The sequence below is a fragment of the Lethenteron reissneri genome, chromosome 45, assembly GCF_015708825.2.
Source record: "Lethenteron reissneri isolate LAM-NWPU_2019-01 chromosome 45, ASM1570882v1, whole genome shotgun sequence".
In the NCBI taxonomy this organism is placed as follows: Eukaryota; Metazoa; Chordata; class Hyperoartia; order Petromyzontiformes; family Petromyzontidae; genus Lethenteron; species Lethenteron reissneri.
In genome coordinates this window covers 6246600-6267615 of record NC_083823.1, presented here as the reverse complement: position 1 = coordinate 6267615, position 21016 = coordinate 6246600, and the positions used below count along the sequence as shown (strand labels likewise).

The 21016-nt window shown below is 43.9% G+C and overlaps 2 protein-coding genes across 3 annotated transcripts in view; one reads left to right on the top strand and one right to left on the bottom strand.

The window, feature by feature from the left end:
• LOC133353957 (FERM, ARHGEF and pleckstrin domain-containing protein 1-like) overlaps nucleotides 1–5350 on the top strand; it is a 104607-nt gene extending 99257 nt beyond the window's left edge. For both annotated transcript variants that reach the window (XM_061570491.1, XM_061570490.1), the window contains exon 27: nucleotides 1740–5350. In XM_061570491.1, coding sequence (XP_061426475.1) covers nucleotides 1740–1821 — 82 coding nt within the window. In that variant the 3' untranslated portion in view covers nucleotides 1822–5350. The remainder of the gene's footprint in view (nucleotides 1–1739) is intronic.
• A 481-nt stretch (nucleotides 5351–5831) lies between these two features.
• The window catches only part of LOC133353964 (serine/threonine-protein kinase 25-like), a 36749-nt gene continuing 21564 nt past the window's right edge, over nucleotides 5832–21016 (bottom strand). Inside the window, exons 3-11 of the mRNA XM_061570497.1 lie at nucleotides 17724–17780; nucleotides 16954–17062; nucleotides 16519–16676; nucleotides 15474–15659; nucleotides 15088–15233; nucleotides 14316–14457; nucleotides 10841–10915; nucleotides 9883–10019; nucleotides 5832–9062 (exon numbers count right to left, since the gene is read on the bottom strand). Of these exons, the coding sequence (XP_061426481.1) occupies nucleotides 9023–9062; nucleotides 9883–10019; nucleotides 10841–10915; nucleotides 14316–14457; nucleotides 15088–15233; nucleotides 15474–15659; nucleotides 16519–16676; nucleotides 16954–17062; nucleotides 17724–17780 (1050 nt within the window). The 3' untranslated portion in view covers nucleotides 5832–9022. The remainder of the gene's footprint in view (nucleotides 9063–9882; nucleotides 10020–10840; nucleotides 10916–14315; nucleotides 14458–15087; nucleotides 15234–15473; nucleotides 15660–16518; nucleotides 16677–16953; nucleotides 17063–17723; nucleotides 17781–21016) is intronic.

The following is a 21016-nucleotide window of genomic DNA, read 5'->3' as shown; positions in this document are numbered from 1 at the left end:
GATATCAGTGCAGCGGTGATATCAGTGCAGCGGTGATAGTGCAGCGGTGATATCATTGCAGCTCGGTCCTGGCCAAAGCTATTTCGGTAACATAACAATGCATTAGTTCAAGTGCTCACTATTTTGCGTGCAATAAAAACAACTGTAGTCCAGAAATGCAGTTATTAAAGCGCAAACTATTGGACGCTTATATTCGTAATAAGGGGTGCGTTGGCCTAAGTTGTATTGTAGACGACAAGAGGTGGGCTTCGGTGCATGTGGTAAATTAGTGGACGGTTCCAACTTAGACGAGTTCTTGTGGCCAACATTTCACAATGTTCACTTTCTCTTCTCGACACGGCTTGAACCTTCAATTACGGATCGATTGCAGTTTCCATGCATGGAATGCACAACGGCTCTCAGTGTTGGTTATTAGAGACACGAACATCGGCCCTGGCTATTGCTCTGTATCATCATCATCATCATTGTGGCAAAGTGGGTGCATTCTTGACGGCAGGGAGATTTAAGTGAGGGTTACACCGACATTCTGCCCACAACCGTGTGTACAGTAACGCAACACTTTTGTCAATACTGCCCTGAAGAGCACATTCATAGCACGTTTTAAGTTATATAATAGGCGACGTTACGGGCAATGGACCTTCTTAATAATTGCAGAGGCTAGCAATAACAGAGAAGGGCCATTTCCAGAAACGTTGCCTATTATATAATCTTCCCTCTTCGGGGTAGTACTGTTGGCGATTGCGTTTGGAGCTTATATTATTCCAGCTTTGCGCACGACTGCAAAAGACAAAGATCTCCCGTGTAGCCTGTAAAAGACTGTAGGGGCAAGTGCTGTTAGCGAGCACCTATGAAGGCCGGAACGGCACACGAGGGAGCGGGTGGCTAGCACCACGCCCGGCCGCCTTTGTCTCCCCAGTGGCGATGTTTACTACACACCGCACCAGATCAGTGCCGGATTATCCGAGTAGCAGAAGTCGTTACATAAGTAGTAGCTACACATGTAGTAGCTACATATGCTACGGCCCCGCACTTTCAAGGGCCCCACGCTAAATGCTTTAAGGCTATCAATTCCGGTTCAGTGATTCTGCACTTGATATATTACTATAGTACTATACTGCCTTAAACTTTTACGAATGACTGGGTGTTTAAGGTTAGCTATTTGTCGTATTTTCTGGCTGTATTGCAAATGAAAACATACAATTACTTTACTATGCAAGTAAAAAATGTGTGTTTTAATATTTACGTTATTTTATTTCGGGCCTCTTTATAACAACGTATGCTACAGGCCCCGCACTAGCTTCATCCGGCACTGCACCAGATACTAATTTGAGGCCGAGTCGACCTCGAGGAGGCCCGGGACCGGTTCAGATAATCGCCACTGGTGTTGGCCGTGAGCGGGAATCGAACTCGGGTCACCGGGTTCGTAGCGCAGCATAGCGGTAACCACTACACTATCGCTCCCCACATACGCACACAAGCAAAACTGCACGACTTTTAACGCAGTGTCACACGCGTTTTTGCTTGTGTGCAACAACACGCTCCTGCAAGCCATCGGGCGTGCAAATGGCCTAAGTGTCACTTCAATGTTGGTTCAAAGGGACCCCCCCCCATCCTCCTGCTTTGTGATTTGTGTGAGCGTTGCGTGTTCCGGGCCGGCCCATCAGGAGGTCAACCCCCCCCCCCCTCCTCGCCCTCAACCCTCTGTCCCTCTTAAAGGTGCACGGTCCCATCTCTTGCAGATGGATGGAGGTCATTCGCAGCGCCACCAGCTCGTCCGCGAGGACGCGTCTGCTCAGCCGCAAAGACTCGCATTTCACATAGAGAGAGAGAGAGCGAGAGAGGCGAAGAGTGTGACACGACCTGGAGGAGAGACAGCGTGGCCGCAAATATCGACGCCTTGCTGCCAACTTGTGCCACTCAACGGAAGTCTCAAGACCCCCTAACGGACTCGTCTAACCACGCGCGCGTTGTAGGCTCACGGTGATGCCATCACCCCTTTAACCCCCTCCCCCCTCGATCTCGGTTCAAGAGCGGAAGCAGGAGGACTTTCTTCACAATTCCGGCAAATCGCCCGATGAAGCTGGTCGTTGTAATCGCCAGCGAAACGTCGTTCGCTCTCAATTTTAAATGTCGTGGGGGTTTTACTTTGCAACACACAAGCGGTGTGCTGAAGTCGCAACAACATCGGCACGTTGTGTTTACGTGACAACGCCTTACTAATTCGCTGTGTCGGGTGGTGGTGGGTAAACGACACGTTTACATTTACGCAATCGAACCCATAAAACCATTATTACCCTAGCGAGTCTCACCGGAGGCGGTGAGTGTGTTGGGCAGGGGTGGGGTTTGTGGTAGAAGAGAGACGGGGATGATAACACTAACAAAAAAAATCGCCATTTTTTTTGTTCCTGGGTAGTAAGTGTTATTTTCCAATTGTTTATGCCTCAAAAGTACAGAAAATGGCTCATTATTCAACGCAAACTTTACTTTTGTGACCAGGACAGTGCTATTTTGAAATGTAACTATTTTCAATGAGAAAACGTGGTGCGCATTTGTGTCATTCCTTCACACAAAGTCCTGGCCACAAAAGCAAAGTTTGTGGGGAATAATAGCCATTTTCCAAACTTTTGAGGCATTAGCAATTAGAAAATAACACTTACTGTACTACCCAGGAACAAAAATCGTGTTACACAGTGTAACCCAAACCTCACTTTAGTTCCCACCAACACTACAAATTCCCGTGGAAGCCATCGACCCTGTTTTGAAGCGTAATCTACGAGCTTAACACAACACATATGCAAACGATCATAATGCGCTATCGAGTTCTAAAAGAGCAATTGCTCGGTTGGACATTCGCTGCAGCCGAAGCTGTCGTGGGTTAGAGAGCGATCGTGTTCATCCCGAGGCAGGGATTCAAACCCTCGTCCGCTCGCTCCAGCCACATCGCGTCCCCATCCCCTCGGCTAGAGCTCCTCCACGCAAACAGACGGCCACTTTACTTCTACAGAATGGCCCGTGATCCTGGCCCCATCTGCCACACACCCACCATGGAGTCAACTTAGCCCAACACCCACCAGCCCACCCCCGAAAGTGTAAAACTAGATTTTAGTACTCACACGATGAGCGAGTACTAAAATCGAACTCGGTTCGTTGCGCGGCGAGTTTCACCGTGACACTCCCCAAACACACAAGCGCGCACACAGACACACATAGACACATACAAAGACACACGCATACACATACACATGAGATGACGGTTACATCATTACAGTTTCAGCTGTATTGCTTTTTGGCTTTCGAGGTGTTGTGTAACTGGCCAGTCCTACCCTCGTCTTTTTTTTGCTTTGCTGTTTTCGTTTTGCACGGATGTACGAATTAGCACGCTGGCTAACGGTCAAATGCCAAATCAATTTACTGCCCGAATGATCATTGCTCATCTCCGGTTTACAGCCTTAAACCAGTGGTGTAAAAATACCATATGGCGAAGGCAAGTCTTCTCCATGTGAGAACCAACCGCTGACCTCTCCACAACAAAGTTTGGTACTCGTGTCGACCCCGGAGGGGTGATGGGCTATAAATGAACTCCCCAAACCAGGATTTGAACTCGCAAACTTCCGACGGCCTGGTCGAGTAGCCGCGCGCTCTTCTGCTAAGCCACTCGGGTCAACACGTCCACTTGAAATACTAAAGTATTCGGACGCTACACAAATCAAATCGTCATTTCATATTGCCATACGTCAAGGCAATGCCACCCTGTACGCACACGTGGGGGAGTGGGGGGGGGGGTGCAGCACTTGCAGCTGTTGGAGCAGCTCGTGTTCACAAAGCAACGTCTCTGGCACGTTCACTTCCCTGGCACCAACGCGGTGGTCGCCGTTTAGTGGATACTGGGAAACGTGAACGCGGAATGCAGCCAGGCATGACGCGAGCCACACCACACCACCCGCCCCACCCACCCCTCCTCCTCCTCCGTGTGTGCCGGACCATGAAATGAGTTCTCACCGATGGCACTTGCCTCCACCACCACCCTCGTTTTGGAGTGCCGAGGCACGCGAACCGTTACCGTTATCGATAGGGCCAATCTGTGTTCCCCGCAGAACGTGGTCTTTGGGTGACGGTCGTAGAAATAAAAAGCGGTCAACGCGAGGAGGAGCGTTAAGAACAAATGGTGACTTTGGCCATGTGCACAATGGTTAACACGCTCGTTACGTGACGGTGATTAGTTCATGTAGAGCGCACCCCTGCAGCCGACTTGCAGCTTGTGTTGGCAAAAAAATTTCGCAGCGTTTCGAGGTTATTATTTTTTTTGCAACTTAAACAAGAGCTATATGAATGTTAATAATACAGAACAGTATTTCAATCTTTTTTTTACAAATATTGTTTGCATTTCTCAAACTCTATGGGCAGAAAGTCAGTAGGTGTACACTGCAATGTGTTGTCACTTGCTTCCACTTCCCTCTATCCTGTGCCAACATGCTGAGGCTATGCCACATATCTCTTGCACCAATCTCTTATGTCATCCAGCCATTTTCTTCCTCTTCTTCCAGTTCCCTCCCAATAGTTTTTTTTACATTTTCCTGTTGTTCTCCATCCTGCATGGTGCCCAAACAAGCGGTTTCCCCTTCTTATGTTCAGCCATTTCTCGTACGAAAAAATATCTACGTAGTTGCAAACGTAGGACTAGTTACCAACCTACTTTTAATCCGACTGAGTGCTCTTTTTGTAATAAGCCTTTGCGGACTAAGAAAATTGGAGATTTCTTTTCAGTCCGTTGAATGAAATGCCATTTCAAGTCACATTATATTTTAAAAATCCATTACTTTAACTTACAATTTACTAAACAGCAGCCGTGTTATCAGATTTTTTTCTTCCACAAATATAACCATCACAACTCCCATTCAAACCTTTGCAAACACAAATCGGGCTACCATCTTCTTTAGAGACACAGCACTTTATAATTTATGGCAAGGACAGACAATACCATGGCTGTTTTTAAACGGGCCAGAAATGACCAATATCAAATGCGGTGTCGAAATCGCTCAAAAAAGTTAGTGGACTTTTCAATGTTTAATCATTAAATGGGAAAAGCGTCGGATTGCTTGCAATGTTAAGCTGGTATATTGCGGTACTTACATTAACTGTTTTTTTAAAGCTAATCCTTTGCAATCGTGTCAGCCTTGCAGTCATTTAATGCAAGCGCGTGCATTTGATTAATCTGCAAAAATGTAAATACAACCACTCATGGATATTTTATGCATTTCATTAATAAGCTTAAGTGGTTGTATTTACAATTAAGACTGCTCGTTTTTTTCCAAGCACACGTTGCCATTAATAAACTATGCAACACATTTTATTCGGAGTCGGTATCAACTTAATTTGTGCGGCATTGTATAAATGAAACCATATCTTCGTGAAGTGTTACCGTGAATATTAATCGAGTGCATCTCTGACAGGGTGTACTCCCATTTAAATTCCACGCGTGCGTGCGGCCCAAACGACCGCATTTAATTACCGCCTTCAACTAGGCACATTTGAAATTCCAAACTCGATGAATGAAGTTGCACTTTTGTGTCAGAAAATCTCAAGTATTCCTTTTCCAACCTCATACAGCATTTATATATTACCTCCAGCCATCATCTATAAAGATATGACAACCATTAGCCAGGGCTTCAAAAATGTAAGTTTATGTGAAGTGCATAAATAATCTTAGCACATCCACAAGTTCATTTCAACTACTGTACCGCATGTTTGGCAATTAACAAAAAAAACACACGTTCGGATGTATTTGCTAAACCAGAGTAAAAATATATAAACAACGCCAAGAGTAGCATAGCATCTTTGTAAAAGAATCATTTTTATTGTATATTGTACCTTGTGGTGAAATTGGTAACGGGTGAGCTTGATTAAAATTTACACAACAAAAAAATACAATTTGGCCAGTTGAAGCATTCAATGTCTCAATCCCCACACCAACAAAGCTCTTCCATAAATAAACCTTCGATGGGCACTTTCACAATGTGATCATTGCACCCAAAGGCTGCCTCCCCATTCCCGGAGCGCTGATGGATGCTGTATTGTTCAACCTCAGAAACGACCTAGAGGTGTTTCCCAAAGCATAGAAATTAACTTAAAATTGTACCATACAGTGTACTGAAAATAAAAGTGGAAATGCATACCACGCGCCTCGCCTATGCCAGGAGCGATAGAGTCCAACCACAGCAGTGCTGCTTTCCCAACCTTTTCTGAACCCGAGGACCATTGCCGACCCCCACACTAAATTTGTACGGACCACAAAAAACTCCACGTTGTTGTGAAAAAACTAAAATATCTGCTAACAGTTCCACGGTCCACTTTGCCATGGCCTGTCGGAGTAGCATCAGTGTGGTTAGCGGCACCACAAGGTTGGGAAAACCACTCCTCGAGCATCCGCCAGTCTGCCGTTTTTGTTACTCGGGCGCAAAAAAGTTGAACGCTCTAGGCTATGCCAAATTTGCGGTGAAATATTTGTTTTATTCAACGGGAAATAAATGCAAAGGGCTAATGTTAAATTGACCTCGTTATAGTGCAACTTAACTATTAAAACCCCCTTGAGACTGGTGTTAGACCATCACCTTTTTGGGGGTGTTGCTATTTTTTTTATTTCATGTGGATTAAAATAGGTTACATGTTTAAATCAAGACTCTTGGGTCAAAATAGCTACATTTTCTTACACAACAAAACAATTTTTCAAATGACAAAACTTTTAAGTGTTCAGAGTTAATGTCATAATAAAGCGAACCACCCATTCATCCACCCTATCTTCCCCCGCCCCCCCCCCCCCCCATAAAATAAATGCACTATGTATACTGCGTCAGTTTTTTAACCAGAACTAAACAAAAAGTAACTCTACATTTCCTTTACGGTTGCAGGGCATATAAAGACTCTTGTTTAGGCTGATTAGAGCATGAGTAATTCTGCGTTTTCTAAAAGGGGAAGCACCTTTGGACAGGATGAAACTACATTTGCCATTTAAAGTCTGAAAAACTGGCAAATTACCCTTAAGAGGTGGGCTTCGAACTCTTAAAGAACAATATATATATTTTTTCTCTCTCTCTCTTTAAATCCGGCAGACGCCAACAATCTTGTTCAAGTGCCCAGGGCTCACCAAGAGATGGAGACAGGAGAGGAAAAATAAAACTCTACGATGGCCTCGTCGCACTACGATTACTTCCGTCCCAAGGCCAACCACAAGCGTCAAGAAGGGCCCGTCGGAAACCAATAAGGCAACGGCCAACTTGAGCTCCAACAGCCAATCGGAGCTGGTCTTGCTTGGGAAGGGGAAATAAAAAAAAGTTATAACGTCATCAAAACGAGAACAGCCCCTTGTGTATGGCCTTTCCCCCCCACCACCTCCTATCGTTTTCATAATTTGGTCAAACCGGTACTGTCTGTACGTAGCAATCCAGGCAGACCCAGCGAATTAAAAGTTAAAATATTCATGCACGCTTTCGTTTTGTCTCCAGCGACAGAGGTTTGCGCCCGTCACATGCCAGGTGCGTGGGCCAGGGCGGGTGACGGGGGGGGGGGTGATAATTTATTGCGCTCTCATCACATGGCGAGCCTTGGGTTCAAGGCCACACATTGGGGGCACGGAAAAGGAAGATAGCCACTTGGCAAACCCGCTGTGAAATGCAAGCCATCAACTTTAACATGCCACCAGTGTTCCAATACTGTACACCATTATGTTACACCGCATACATTTTTTTAACTCTCTGCTGATATGGCAAACGTGTAATGAATATTAGCCTACAAAGTGTAATTTTTTTTTCTATTTTTTTCTTTTTTTTGTAAAGCAGAATATATGTATTGAAACTGCCGAAAATAACCCCTACACAAAAATATGTTCACGTAATCATATACCTCATATACACAAGGAAACAAAAGTAATCTGATCAGCATACAAAGTACAGTAAATCTAGAAAAAAATACTAACGATGAGTGAGTTGATGTGATGGGTCACATGGCAAGATTTACCTGTTACTGGCTACCAGCCCTGATTTGCATATTTACACTTCAACCTATGCATGTGTTCATGTACATTTTTTACCTACAGTTTTACATGAAACTGACCGTTTGTTAAATAGAAAATCAGGTTCTAGGGCACAGTTGATTAGATGACTTAATAACATCACTAATTGCTAGATTATATTTTATCAGAAAATTATGTCTTGTTTCGCATGCTGAGTGATTAGGCAAATTACCTTACAATGGGCAAACAATGCATTGTAGGATGCATTAGTTATTTTTAGGTGTTTCTATTCTTCGATTAATATTAGGAATGCGAAGATTCACATTAAATTGTTACAAACTTTAAAGTACCCAAGAACATATTTTTATTAATGGTCTGACCACATTGAAAAGCACAGGCGCATGCTTTTTTTTATTTAAATAAAGAACCATTTTTACATACTTGTTTTATTAACTTATGAAGGGATTATTCTAGCATATACCCAAGAGCAGAGAATTTAATCAGTGGGAAAGAAAATGTGATTTACGAGTATTTGAAAAAAGAAAAAGTACATATATACACATTTTAATATACTGCTATCAGATTATTTGCTTAACGAGAGTAAATGTTAAATAAGCACGTGGTGGAAAATGACCCATCAGCTCTGTAAAGTGTGTCATCACAAATAATGGGGCTGGTGCCAGTTTGTGCCAAATCTCAAAAGACGTCGTCGTTGTTGGTGCTATTTTACACAAGAATAGAAGTTTGTCCTGCCACTATTTGTTTTGTTTATCTCTGCACACTCACTCCATTCGCACTTGCACGCACGCACGCCTGCATGCTCCAAACAATTCTCCCTCTCTATAACACCACCCTGGCCGGCACAGGCACTGTTGACACCTGTCCCCCCCTTTCAACAACAAAAACACATGCCTTAATTTTTTTTATACAGGATCGAACGTCACAAGTCCCCGTTTCATGATGGCATTCCCCAGGTTCTTACGGTCGGTCACAGCCACCACCCCCCCCTCATCCGCGTCACTGAGCTGGAGATGCTCCTGCGGTATTCGAAGAAAATCTGTTGAAAACAGGCACGCACACAGGAAGGACACGTCATTATTCACTGCGTCGACCTTAGCGCCACATCTCTTCCGAGTCGCTGTCATGTAAAGATGGTAAAGGCCAAAGGCGATCCTGCAAAAAAAGTCACTTAGTGCAAATATTCAGCGACGGAGAGAGCGCTAATGCGCAAGCTCACGAAGTAAAAGCCACACCCCAACTTGTACACTCAGTTGTGGTTATATCATTTGCAGTTCCACAGTACATCTCTCTGCACATACGATCATTGGCTACCAAGAATGTCTGCGTGAAAACACACCCAAGCAACTGCCAGCCTTATTCCCCGAGGTCTATATTTAGGCGAATCCAGACAAGTTACTCACCACGCCATCTTAACATAAATCTACGCTGCATGCGATGATCTATGCCGCAAATTTAGCTAGCATATATTTATATACACACACGCCTATGATCATAATCTCCAGAATGTGCCCATTCGTTGTAAATAGATAAGTAGTTTTTGGCTTGGATAATGGTTGTATAGGTGCCCATCATGCATAACAGGAGTTACAAGATGAGGGATTACATTTTGGGCAGTTTTGCTAAATCATTGTACTATAATTCTATGCTCCCCGCCTTCACCAATGCGCACTGACCAGCGTGGTGAAGTGTTGTTAAATCATGATGAGGGTGGTGCTCATCCAGCAGTGGGATTGACAGAAGGACTGTACATGTACATGTGAAGCCACAAGATATTTCTAAACGAAAAACATTCGAAACATCCATCGGTGCATATACACGTTTCTGGTGGCTGCAAGTGTCGGGCTTCATCTCAATACCTTCTGACTCTGTCAACAAGCTGGGAGATAAGTCGGTCGGATATGCCAGGACAAGCTTCCTCGGCCAGACCGAAGGCATTCTCAAGCTCCTCCACTGCCAACACATTCTTTCCGCTGCTTCTGTGCTTTTCCTTCAGCTGTGGGAGGCAACGGAGAAACTACGGTCAAACAGCGGCTTACAAGAAATTCACTTGTCCGGAGGCATCACGAGGCAGGACCCAAATGGATTTCACTGAAGGGCTTGAAGAGGTGGTTTGTGTCCTTGAACCAAAATTCGATCCACTCGCTGCACATGGCAATTTCTTTTTGAGCTTCAAATTTAAGTCTGCTCATGTAAATGTGAAGGTCAAGGGGGTAATGTGTGCCAGACTGACTGTTTTGTCTCTTCCGTACTGTGCACGACCACCACAGTGCAGGTCACAACAACACACCCATACACTAAACAATTATTTTTTTCAAATTTCATCAGGTAAGGCCCACTGAGCTATATAGCCTCTTTTTCACAAGCGACCTGGGAGACAAATGATAGCTCAACGAGTTTCCCAGTGGATGCATGGATTTTTTATCCGGATCCTCCGGTTTTCCCCTCCACATTTAGAATCAAAGTGCGCTTAGAGTATTTGGCTGCTATAAACTTCCACGTGAAAGAGGCACTTTGTTGAGCTATCATTTGCTGCCATGTCGCTTCTGAAAAAAATCTGCATAGCTCAGTGGCGGGACTTACCTCGGTAAAATTAATAGAATAAAGGTGTCTGCAGTGGCGACAGCTGAAGGGAGAGGAAGAGCAGCAGAGCAGTGCGTTTCAGAGGGGAATCAGGAGATGTGAGACTTACTGCAGAGCGGACGGCGTGCGGGATGGGAGTGCGAGACGGCACCGGAGGGGTAAGGCAGGGGAGCGCGTGCGTGGAGAATCTTAGAAGGCGGTGCGCGGGTGGCTTACTTAATGCGATGCTCTCACCTCTGCAAAGAGCGGGTCGATTAACGTGGCCAAGCACTGTGATTTCTGCTGCTGCTGCACAACTGGTTTTTCAACCTGGGAGGGTGTTCACATGGAAGCAAACATTTTTTACAAAACAAGTATTGACAAATTACTTCTCTTCTTTCCGAATTACAATATCCACCGATTGTGCTATCAGCATCGTGCAACGAGACAGACATTTCCAAATGAAACACTCACAGCTATTAGTTCATCACCCTGTTCCACTCAAGGGCAATGGAAGGTATCATATAACCACTTCTGAAGATAACTTTATCCACATGAACAGCACAGATTTGTATACCCTGCAAAGGTGATCATTAATAGAATATTAATTTAACCTATAGGTTTCATTCTCAAGGTTGGAATAAGCCAAGTTAAATGAAAAAATTCAATTTGATGCAATGGGTTTTTCATGCAATCATTGGTTACAGGGCAATGACAATCAGCACGATACTTGAGTACAGGATTTAATCAGAAGTTGCTGCCCAGATTCAAGCCCAAGATAGCATCGGTGCCAGCTCAGTGTTCCGACCCCTTAAGCCATCTGGGCCACCTTGATACGCAAGCTCTCTAAGCAGCTTCACATAAGTGTCCACTACATTGGGCTTTGCTACCCTGGTCACACCGTGATGCTGTTTCCGCAACGATTTTTGGATCCGCTCATTCTGGATGGCACAGTGCGGGCGACTGGAGATGTGACAATGCCAGCAGCGCATGAGAGTCCACACACGGCTTCCATTGGTCACATGGGCTGTGACATAGCCTGGCGGTAGCGCATTCCTTGCTTGTTGCACAGGATCATGGTTCGATTCCAGTGGCCGCCTTTATTATTACTGCGTTGTGTATTAACCATAAATTAGGAAGCCCCATCTGCTTCACAGCGGACGTTAAAGATCCCCCCCCAGTGGCCAGACCTAAATTGGGCCACCTTAAACATTTTCCGCAAATTTCTAAATAGGAATTATGCGTAGCAATCATTGCCCCCTAAAATAAAGTTGCGATACTCCATTTTATTTGTTTGTCGTTTCGGCGAACCATGCCACTGTTGCAATTAAACTATCCTGGTCGAGTTCTCACCCAGTCAAACAGAATACACTTGAAACTTGATTGTCAAACAAGTGCCTCTGAGGTGGCATCGCATCACTACATGTGCTCCCTACCCACTCCTGGATCGTCGCTGTCCTTCCAATAGCAAAATATGATACACTATGAGAATAGGTTTTCCTCTTTTTTCTGGCAACAAAACAGACGTTAAGATATTAAAACACCAAACTGAAACCTTTTACAAGGAATCATGTGTGCATTAACCACAATACTTGTGGTCAGAATGCAAACAAAAAACGTACTCCGATAATATATGCATTGTCTTTGAAACTGATTGGTCCACACCAGAGACAGCTTTCTTTTGAGCCTAGTTTCAAAATGGTGTTAGACCAGAGGATGCCAAAAGGCATACAGACCAAAGACAAGCATTATCAGAGTAATGAGAGCTCGGGGTGAGTAGCTACATCATGGGACCTCCTTTGCCAGTGGTCAGAATCTGACCACAAGTATTGTGGTTAATGCAGACATGATTCCTTGTAAAAGGTTTTAGTTTGGTGTTTTAACATCTTAACACACCTGTTTTGTTGCCAGAAAAAAGGGGAAAACCGATTCTCATATTTTGGTACTGGCAAAGGAGCTCCCATGATAATACACTATTTTATGTGCCATTGGTGCATATGTACAACTTGCATACACACATGTGATGCATAATACATAAGTAATACATTATATATATGCACACATGGGGGCCAGTCAAGGTGCAGTGGTTAGTACACTGCGTGAAAAGCCTGACGACCTCGGCTTCCGATTTCTAGTCATGGCTAACGTCAGTGACGAATGATATCTCAACTGAATCTGGGGGCTCCCTCTTTCACCAAAGCCACAATGACCAGCGTGGTGAGGAACGGTGAATTCCATCTACCAACATGGAATTTAAAATGCATGGTATTTTCAAATTGTCAGGCTCCCCCATGGTGTCAAGTGCAGTCTACAATTCTTCTCCACTCTTTCTCTCTGTGCTGGGAAAGGGTCATTGACGGAAAACGTCACCGATTATATATTTCCCCTTTTAAGACGGTGTTATGTCAATGTTGAATGTGACGAGTTTTTGTTGTTGTTTGAATATGGCATGGGGAGGACTTCATCCAGCAGAGGATTGACAGGGGTCTGTACATTATTTGTTTAGCATGTAATACAGAATCAAGGTGTGGTCTTAATAGGCATGGGTTTAAATACAGTAACGGTAGTAAGGTAGCATGAAGGAGTTTTACTGTTCAGAAAATTACAAGGCCTCTTAATAGAGATCCAGGCAAGAAACAAAAAATGTAGCCAATTTAAAATAAACACGGTTGTCGATTTTAACAATGACTTTGCAAGCTTGACGTCATAAATATAACTTTTTTGCTGCATTGCACAGCTCTCTGGTGTAAATGTGTATTTAATATTACTGCACGCATATATATTGCTTATTTACCTGCAGCTATATATCTATTTTTTTATTTGTCCATACGTGAAACCAATAATTCTTAAGAGCTCATACTTCAATATTGATTTTGCCCCTCAACTTGAGTTTAATATTGTACAATGTGTCCTGAACAGCTTTAAAGTTCAATAGCTGTTACATGTAACGTGCATGACCTAACTAAACTTCATTTTCATTCCAAGTGTTTTTTTTTTTATCGGTGGGAAGCACAAATGGAGGTCAAAAACATTGAAGAATGAGAAACAGTACAAGTCTGAGCTATTTTGAGGTCTAAATTGAAGATGCACAAATATGTCATTAAACAGACTAAGTGCACTGGGAGGGGAAATGATTCTAAAAAAAAGTCTAGTAATGGGAAACTGTTATTCTAAACATTGCCATTCTTAAAACTTTTTAGCCATGCCCTGTCGCTCACAATCTCTAAGTTTCGCCGCTAATGTCATCACCGACGTGAAGCTGTAAACAAGCTAATGCACCCCAGAAGCATGCCTTAACAAAACAGAGCAAAAAAAGTTAGTTTGAAAAATAAGTCATCATGGCTACACAGGTTTGCCTATTGAACATTCACATGAAATGCGTTAATTTATAATATAACCAAATCACCTAAATTGAGGCTGATATTCGAAGCCAAGCCTGGATAATGCTTTCGTGGGTGACCACCGTAGATTAAACAGCTGTTATAAGCCACGAGACTATGATGATGCAGGCAACAGAACGCAGGGTGCAGCAAAATACATTATCGTACTGGACTATTAATGCCCTCACGTTCATGATAATCCTTCTACACCAACCCGCGCGCTGAGCAGCACGATAAAATAATCCTCACGATCTCCGTGGCGTGGGAAGGCATTCATCCAGCAGTGGATTGATGCGTACAAGAGGAGAATGGTGCCTTCATCCTGCTCGTGTGTCATGGTCAGGACTTACCGGGGGGGCTACTGGTTCAGGCAGCTCTGGTAGGAGTTTCTGTGTGGCGTGTCCCAGTGAGCCGTTGTGTATCCCCTTGAACCGCGGCTTCATCGTAAAAGTCCAGTCGTCCGTTTCAGAGTTAGGTCCTTCGTTCTCGTCGCTGTAACAAAAATATGTCAAGCCAAGTACAACAAGCATAAATGTTTAATTGTAGAAAGTCGCCAGTGATGAAAGTTATTTCAAGTATTTTATAGAACTTATGGATATACAATTTTGAAATGGCTGGTTTAGTACTTTTTAAGACACAAAGTGCACCAAGTTATAAATAGTGGGAGACATTAATGAGAATGCACGTTTTAAAATACACCATCCAAAAATAATCCATTCACCCAGAGGACATTATATACATATAATAAAGGAGCAGTAAAAGACAGTCCGTCAAGACATTTCAATTTGACTGACTGCAGAGTAGAACAAGATGCACCCAGCTTTCTGTCGCACCCCATCTACGACCAGGCCTATCCAAACCCCTACTACTTAACACTCCAAGCCTTTTCTACCGTCGCTAAGACTACACCACCACTTAAATTTCGATTTAAAGCTTTCGTGACTGTAAAAAAGGTGGTCGTAGCTGGGGTGCGACAGAAAGCTGGGTGCATCTTGTTCTACTTTGCAGTCAGTCACACCACCACTTTTAACAACCCCACTCTTCATCTCAAACGTTTACCACGTTATGTACAATTTTCATAATTGCTGTCAATCCGGACAAGATAATAAAAAACGAACTCACTCATCAGAATCTCCGGAGCTGGAGCCTTCGTCATGGCCTTCGGCTTTCCAACGCTTGTACCTGTCAATGAGCTCCGTCAGGTAGGACGTCTTTTTGGCACTACGCTGGATGAACTTGTGTTTAAGCAGTTCCTTGGCCGTTGGTCTCTGTAACAATGTTTGGTGTCAAGGGTTAATCAAGCTGCGATTCATTCCGAAGGCAAACTTCTCACTTCACACTTTTCATTCTATTTAAAGTTAAACAAAATTTTTTACAATTGTACATTACTCATAAACATCCAACAGCCATATAGCGCAGGGGTTTACAGCGAAAAACTGCGCCGAATTATGTCCCTCGTCAAAAAGTGGACTTTATCCGTGTGTGGCACGCCACTGGTTACAACTCACAAACTGAGGGTCCTTGTTTAGACATGAGTCAACAAACTCCTTGAAGGCCTTGCTGTAGTTTCCCTCCAACGTGGGAGGGTTGTTCTTGGGAATGAGGAACAGCACCCGCATGGGATGAAGCTCTGAGTTGGGTGGCTCCCCCTTGGCCAACTCAATGGCTGTGATTCCCAGAGACCAGATGTCTGCCTGTTGAGGAATCAGGGGACGTAGCAAAGGAAATTAGTTTCATATTCATGTCATAGCATGCACAAATGTGTTGGCATGATTGGTCGCAAGTTGTACAAAAATGTTTAAAAACATTTAGAATTTCACTTTGTATAATATGTATCATACATCACAATTACACTACATATACTTCAATGTCCTCTTTAAAATTCGCCAATGGTACCGCAATGGCAATCAGCTGCAATGTAATTTGTGCCCTGCCCAAGAGACATTATTCAACGCTAAAGGAATATTAAGTCATTTTCTCGAGAAAACTTGTTTTTTGTACTCATGTTTAAATCCGATTTCCATAGGAAAAAAATAACTTCCTCTATGCAGAGCTCCCAGAAACACCTTTTTGATAATTAAATTGTGTGAGTACACAGAGGAGAAGGGCGGAAGCCTCCACACAACGTGACACCCCCACCCCGCCTCCAAAATGTAACTATTAATTTAACCGTACGCTTATTAAACATTTCTGGGTGCCTGGCACACAGCCGGGGGATCATTTGTATAGTAGCCAGAGCATGTTGGTGACCGCCGTATGAACAGCAGACAAGCTGGGTCAGATTAATAGAAGAAAAACAATGCTGACGAAGACATTGTTACTTGGGGGGTCCGTTATCTCCGTAGCCCTCGAATAGATAAACGTTACAACAACAAAAAAGCACTTGTTCAATGCAGCTTTAACGAGGTCTACCGAAATGCTTAAACCAAATGAGGTCACGCACAAACACGTCAGATAAAACTGAACGTCGAGGCAAAAGATCACGTCAAAGGACGCAGCGTGTGACAATGACTTTGTCATACGCTGTATTCAGACTATGCAGCATGCACTTACTTTGAAATCGTAGGCTGACTGTTTGATGACTTCGGGAGCCATCCAGAAGGGGGTGCCTACGAAAGTGTTGCGCTTGATCTGCGTGTCGGTGAGCTGGCCAGCCACACCAAAGTCCGCTAGCTTCACGTCGCCTTGTTCGGACAGAAGGACGTTGGCAGCTGGGCCGGTGGGAGAGGTGGCAGAGAGAACGATACATCATGTAGCGAGTGCCGATGCTGCTTTCACAGCCCCATTGAACTTTAAAGAGCGTTTAAGGCTCTTACATTAACATTCACTCTGGCTCCGGGGAGTGCAAAGTGATACGGAAACGGCACCTTCTATGGCCATGCCAGGAGGGGTCATACACATTGTATACACATGCATAACTTCTTTCGCACCGTACATAGGCAACCACTCTTATCGGATGTACTGAGTGAAACATTACATTCACATTACCTTTGATGTCTCTGTGAATTTTCCTCTCTGAATGGAGGTAATCCAACCCTTTCAGGATTTCCCGCAAAATAGTCGCAATTTGATGCTCCTCCAGTGGACCGGGCTTTATCTAAAGCAAGGAGAGTCAGAGGAAACGGCTTTCAGCTTCGCTATCCGGGCACAAGCTAAGCGACGTAACGGCCTGCGCCTCGAATTTATCACAATTTTACTCTATTGCCATGTTTATACAAACTTTATAACCGCAGTGCATAGCTGTTTCATGCTTAGGTCATAACCATGTAATTTTTACCCTCTTCTCAATGTTACTCAAAGTTTTCCCATTGCCATTAATTATTAATTCAAATCCCACTGCTCTTTTTTGTTTCAGAGGCACAACCAAATACGTCCTGTTGATTCAGCCTCCAGGCAAGTGCAAGTCCTCAGGGCTCAAGTATTGCCAACATTTAAACAACCTGTGTACTTTCACGATACAACTGGCATTAAATCCTTTTTCCCGCACACGTTAACAATAACGAAACACACGTAAGGAATTTTAAACTTAAGGGAAAACACGTTTTGAATTAGCTCTTTCCCTTAACCAAAGAAAATCCATGACACGTCTCAACAGGATCATTATGATAGCCTTCTGGATATCTTGTTCCTGGCTTTTCAAAGGATTAAACAAAATCAATGTGGAAATTTACAACGGATCCCTTTAATCCATACCGTCCAAAAAGAACATTGGCCTCTTTAAGACAATTTTGTATTTAACGAAACCGCTTAAGACTTGCCAGGTCGAGGGCAGACCCTCCTCCCAGGTACTCCATGATGATCCATAGCTTTGTGCCCTGGAACACAGAAAAGGTGGCATTTTAGAAACAAAACAAGTCAGCTTGCAGGCCGCTTTAACCAACTCACACTGTCAATCTGCCAGCATACTCCGCAGATGAGACGTGAACAGGTGCGACCATGCAGTGTGTCCGGTTCTTAACTTTGGAACGTGTCCTTGTGTACCATGGTGCTCCGCGTATACATTGAGTCTCTCTACACGTTTACGAACTATTTCCTCGCTGCCAGTTGCATGCTTTGCCTGGTCATTTTGAATATAAATGCTTTTCAAGTACATCTCTTCTTGTCGAGTTATTTGTCCGAGGGCAAGTTCTTAGTTCAAGTTCCTCCGATTTCTCTAATCTAGACATTTTTTATTTCTGCCCTCTCTTGAAGTCCTTGAGCAGCACCTTTCACCCTCAACATCCTTCCTTCTCAAGCTTACTTCATAAGCCCTCCCCCACTTCTGTCTACCTGCCCCATTCTGAAACTGCCTTTTTCCGAATTGCTGCATTAAAACGTCTCGCCACTTGCACTTCCTTGTTACCCTTTCTTTCCATCCAACCAAAAAACAAGACGCCGCCACAATCGATGATGCACCTCGACAACCCTCTCTACCCTCTGCTGGGTCCGCAGCTGCGCTGCACAGTTGACACGTGACCTCAAAGACTTGCCCTATCAGTATCTCGCCATCTGCTCTTAGGTCTCGTCTTCCCCCTTGGTCACCGGAGCCGTGGAAACCACTTCATTGCCTGCCCCGGCAATCAGCCCTCGAATCCCACACACAGGATATTGTCCCTCCCCGCACCTTCGATTAGCACGGTTGGCTACGTACTGTGCGAAAGAAGTTCAACATACATACAGGTCTCACCCAGTGCAGCCATTTTTGCCGAATCATATCTATAACACGAACCTGCCACATGCTATTGTGGACTTCAGCTTATATAAATATGTGTAAACAAATATATATTGTATTGATTGCAGTAGACAGCCATGCAGTGATCCTCCAGGCCTCAATTGAAATTGGTTTAGATAAAGTATATCTATATCTAAAAATACTTTGGCAACCAAGCAGTGAAGCTTATAAACTTTATAAGTTTGAACTTACTAAGTATATAATTCACCTTTCCAATACTTTGCACTCCGATATTTTTTTATTATTATTTGTTGTAACTTTCTGACCTGCCACCTACTGGACATCTGTGAAAAAGAGCTTCAGACCTCATCGGATTTCTCCAGGAGAAATAAATATTCGGATTCTGAGAAGACTTTAGATTGACTTAAGGTCACATGCTGGCCAGCCAATCAGAAGTCACCCCCCACCCCTCCGTGTTGAGGGAGGGGCCACATGGGTGGCTGCTGAGCAGGTTACTGCTTTGGGGTGTCAGGGTGGTGGGGTGTCAGGGTGGTGAGATGTTAACTACCTTGCCTGGTATACATGAAGTTGCGAGTTCTGAATACATGGAGTTTGCATGTTCTTCCCATGGTTGCGTGGATTTTTCTCCGGGTCCTCCGGTTCTTCCCTCTACATTTAGAAACGAGCGTTTCGAGTATTTGGCTGCAATCAATTTCCACGTGATAAGCCACTTCGTTGAGCTATCATTTGTGGCCAGGTCGTTTCTGAAAAAGATCTAGATAGCTCAGTAGGTCTTACCTGGTAAAATAAAAATAGCTTGGGTTGGGTGAATGGGTAAGGGCCGCTGAAGGGCGCGTGGCTCTCGTTCTATGACGGGTACTTCCACTGGCGTATGTATAATAAATTAACAAAACAACCACACTATTTTCCTAGTGACAAAGCATGACCTTTGTCACGGAACAACCATAAATATTTGACTTTGATGTCCCAACAAGGAAACGTTCAGCCTGACAATTAAACGGCAAACTATATAATTTAATTGCAAAGGAATGCTACTTTTTTAGTTTTAACCTGCCAATAAAGTGTTGCATGGTAAGTACAGTAGTACTTTACTTACAATGCAGATGCGTTACGACGACCCCATCGTAAGTCAAACATATCGTAAGTCGAAGATGGCCTAGCCTACCCAGGAGTCTTAAAGAATGGTGATAATTTAGCAAAACAGAGCAATTTACAGTACCGCACTGTATAAACTATATGCTGTATTTATTAATTACAATACTGTATTGCACAGTAAAATGTAAAGTTAAAAAACAAGGTAAATTCTTAGCCTACTTATATGAACTGCAATTTAATAGAAAGTTTTTTCAGGAAAAAATCCTATCTGCTATAAAAACTTTTAACATGCATTGAACTTATCGTATCGTGGTAACCCTAAAATGAAATCGCTAAAGCTACGTATCATACATGCATTGAACGTATCGTAACGCGCTAACACCGAGACAACTTAACTCCGTCGACCGCTGGTGAGAGTGAGGCACCACACAAGGCGGGAGATGCGTACAGTACATCCCGGCAGCGTCCCAACGTACAGTATCGTACCTCGTACGCTGCTGCGTTTGCCTGCCGCGCGAAATTAAAAATATTTTACAATCGAAATATCGTAAGTCGGACCATCGTAACTCAGGGACTATCTGTATGTCTGCAGTGCCAACAGTGCTGAATTGATTGCAGATATTCACGGAATGTGAAGTGGTCTGGTGGTTCAGATATTGGAGGGGCGAGCTGGCACCGCTGAAATCCTGGGTTCAAATCCAGGCTTTGCCTGGGGATGGGGTTGGTTCAGTTTTTATTTGCATGTGTTTGGGTGATTTCTTTACCTCTTGCACGAGTATCATGTTTTTGTACTGTTTGTGCCCTTACCCGCCCTGACTGCACATCTGTGAAAAAGAGCTTTATAGGCACCGGATTCCTCCAGTAAGAATAAATATTCTGGTTCTGATTAAACCGTTCCTCAAGTGCAGTGAGTTGGCATCCTCAGCTCGATCACCGATGACGGCGCCAACAAAGCCCCAAGCACATTTTATTTGCTGCTGCATTTAATTAAGTTCGAGGCTAAATTGGGTTGACTTGTCATGCAATGAGCGTTACTTTTTGTGTGGCAGGGTGAGTAGGAACGCTGCCCTCTACCGTGTGGACACAGAGGTCACTTGAAGGAATCTTAGAGGTAGCTCTCGGATATCTGCCCATATGACGTCTCACCTTTATACACCCTAGACCTGTGGTCCCGGCCAGACAGCAGCTCACAGTTGGAAGGCTGCAAGTTCAAATCCTGACTGGCGTTGGACTCGGTGCGTCATCTCTCCGTGATCAATACATTTGAGTACCAACTTCATGGAG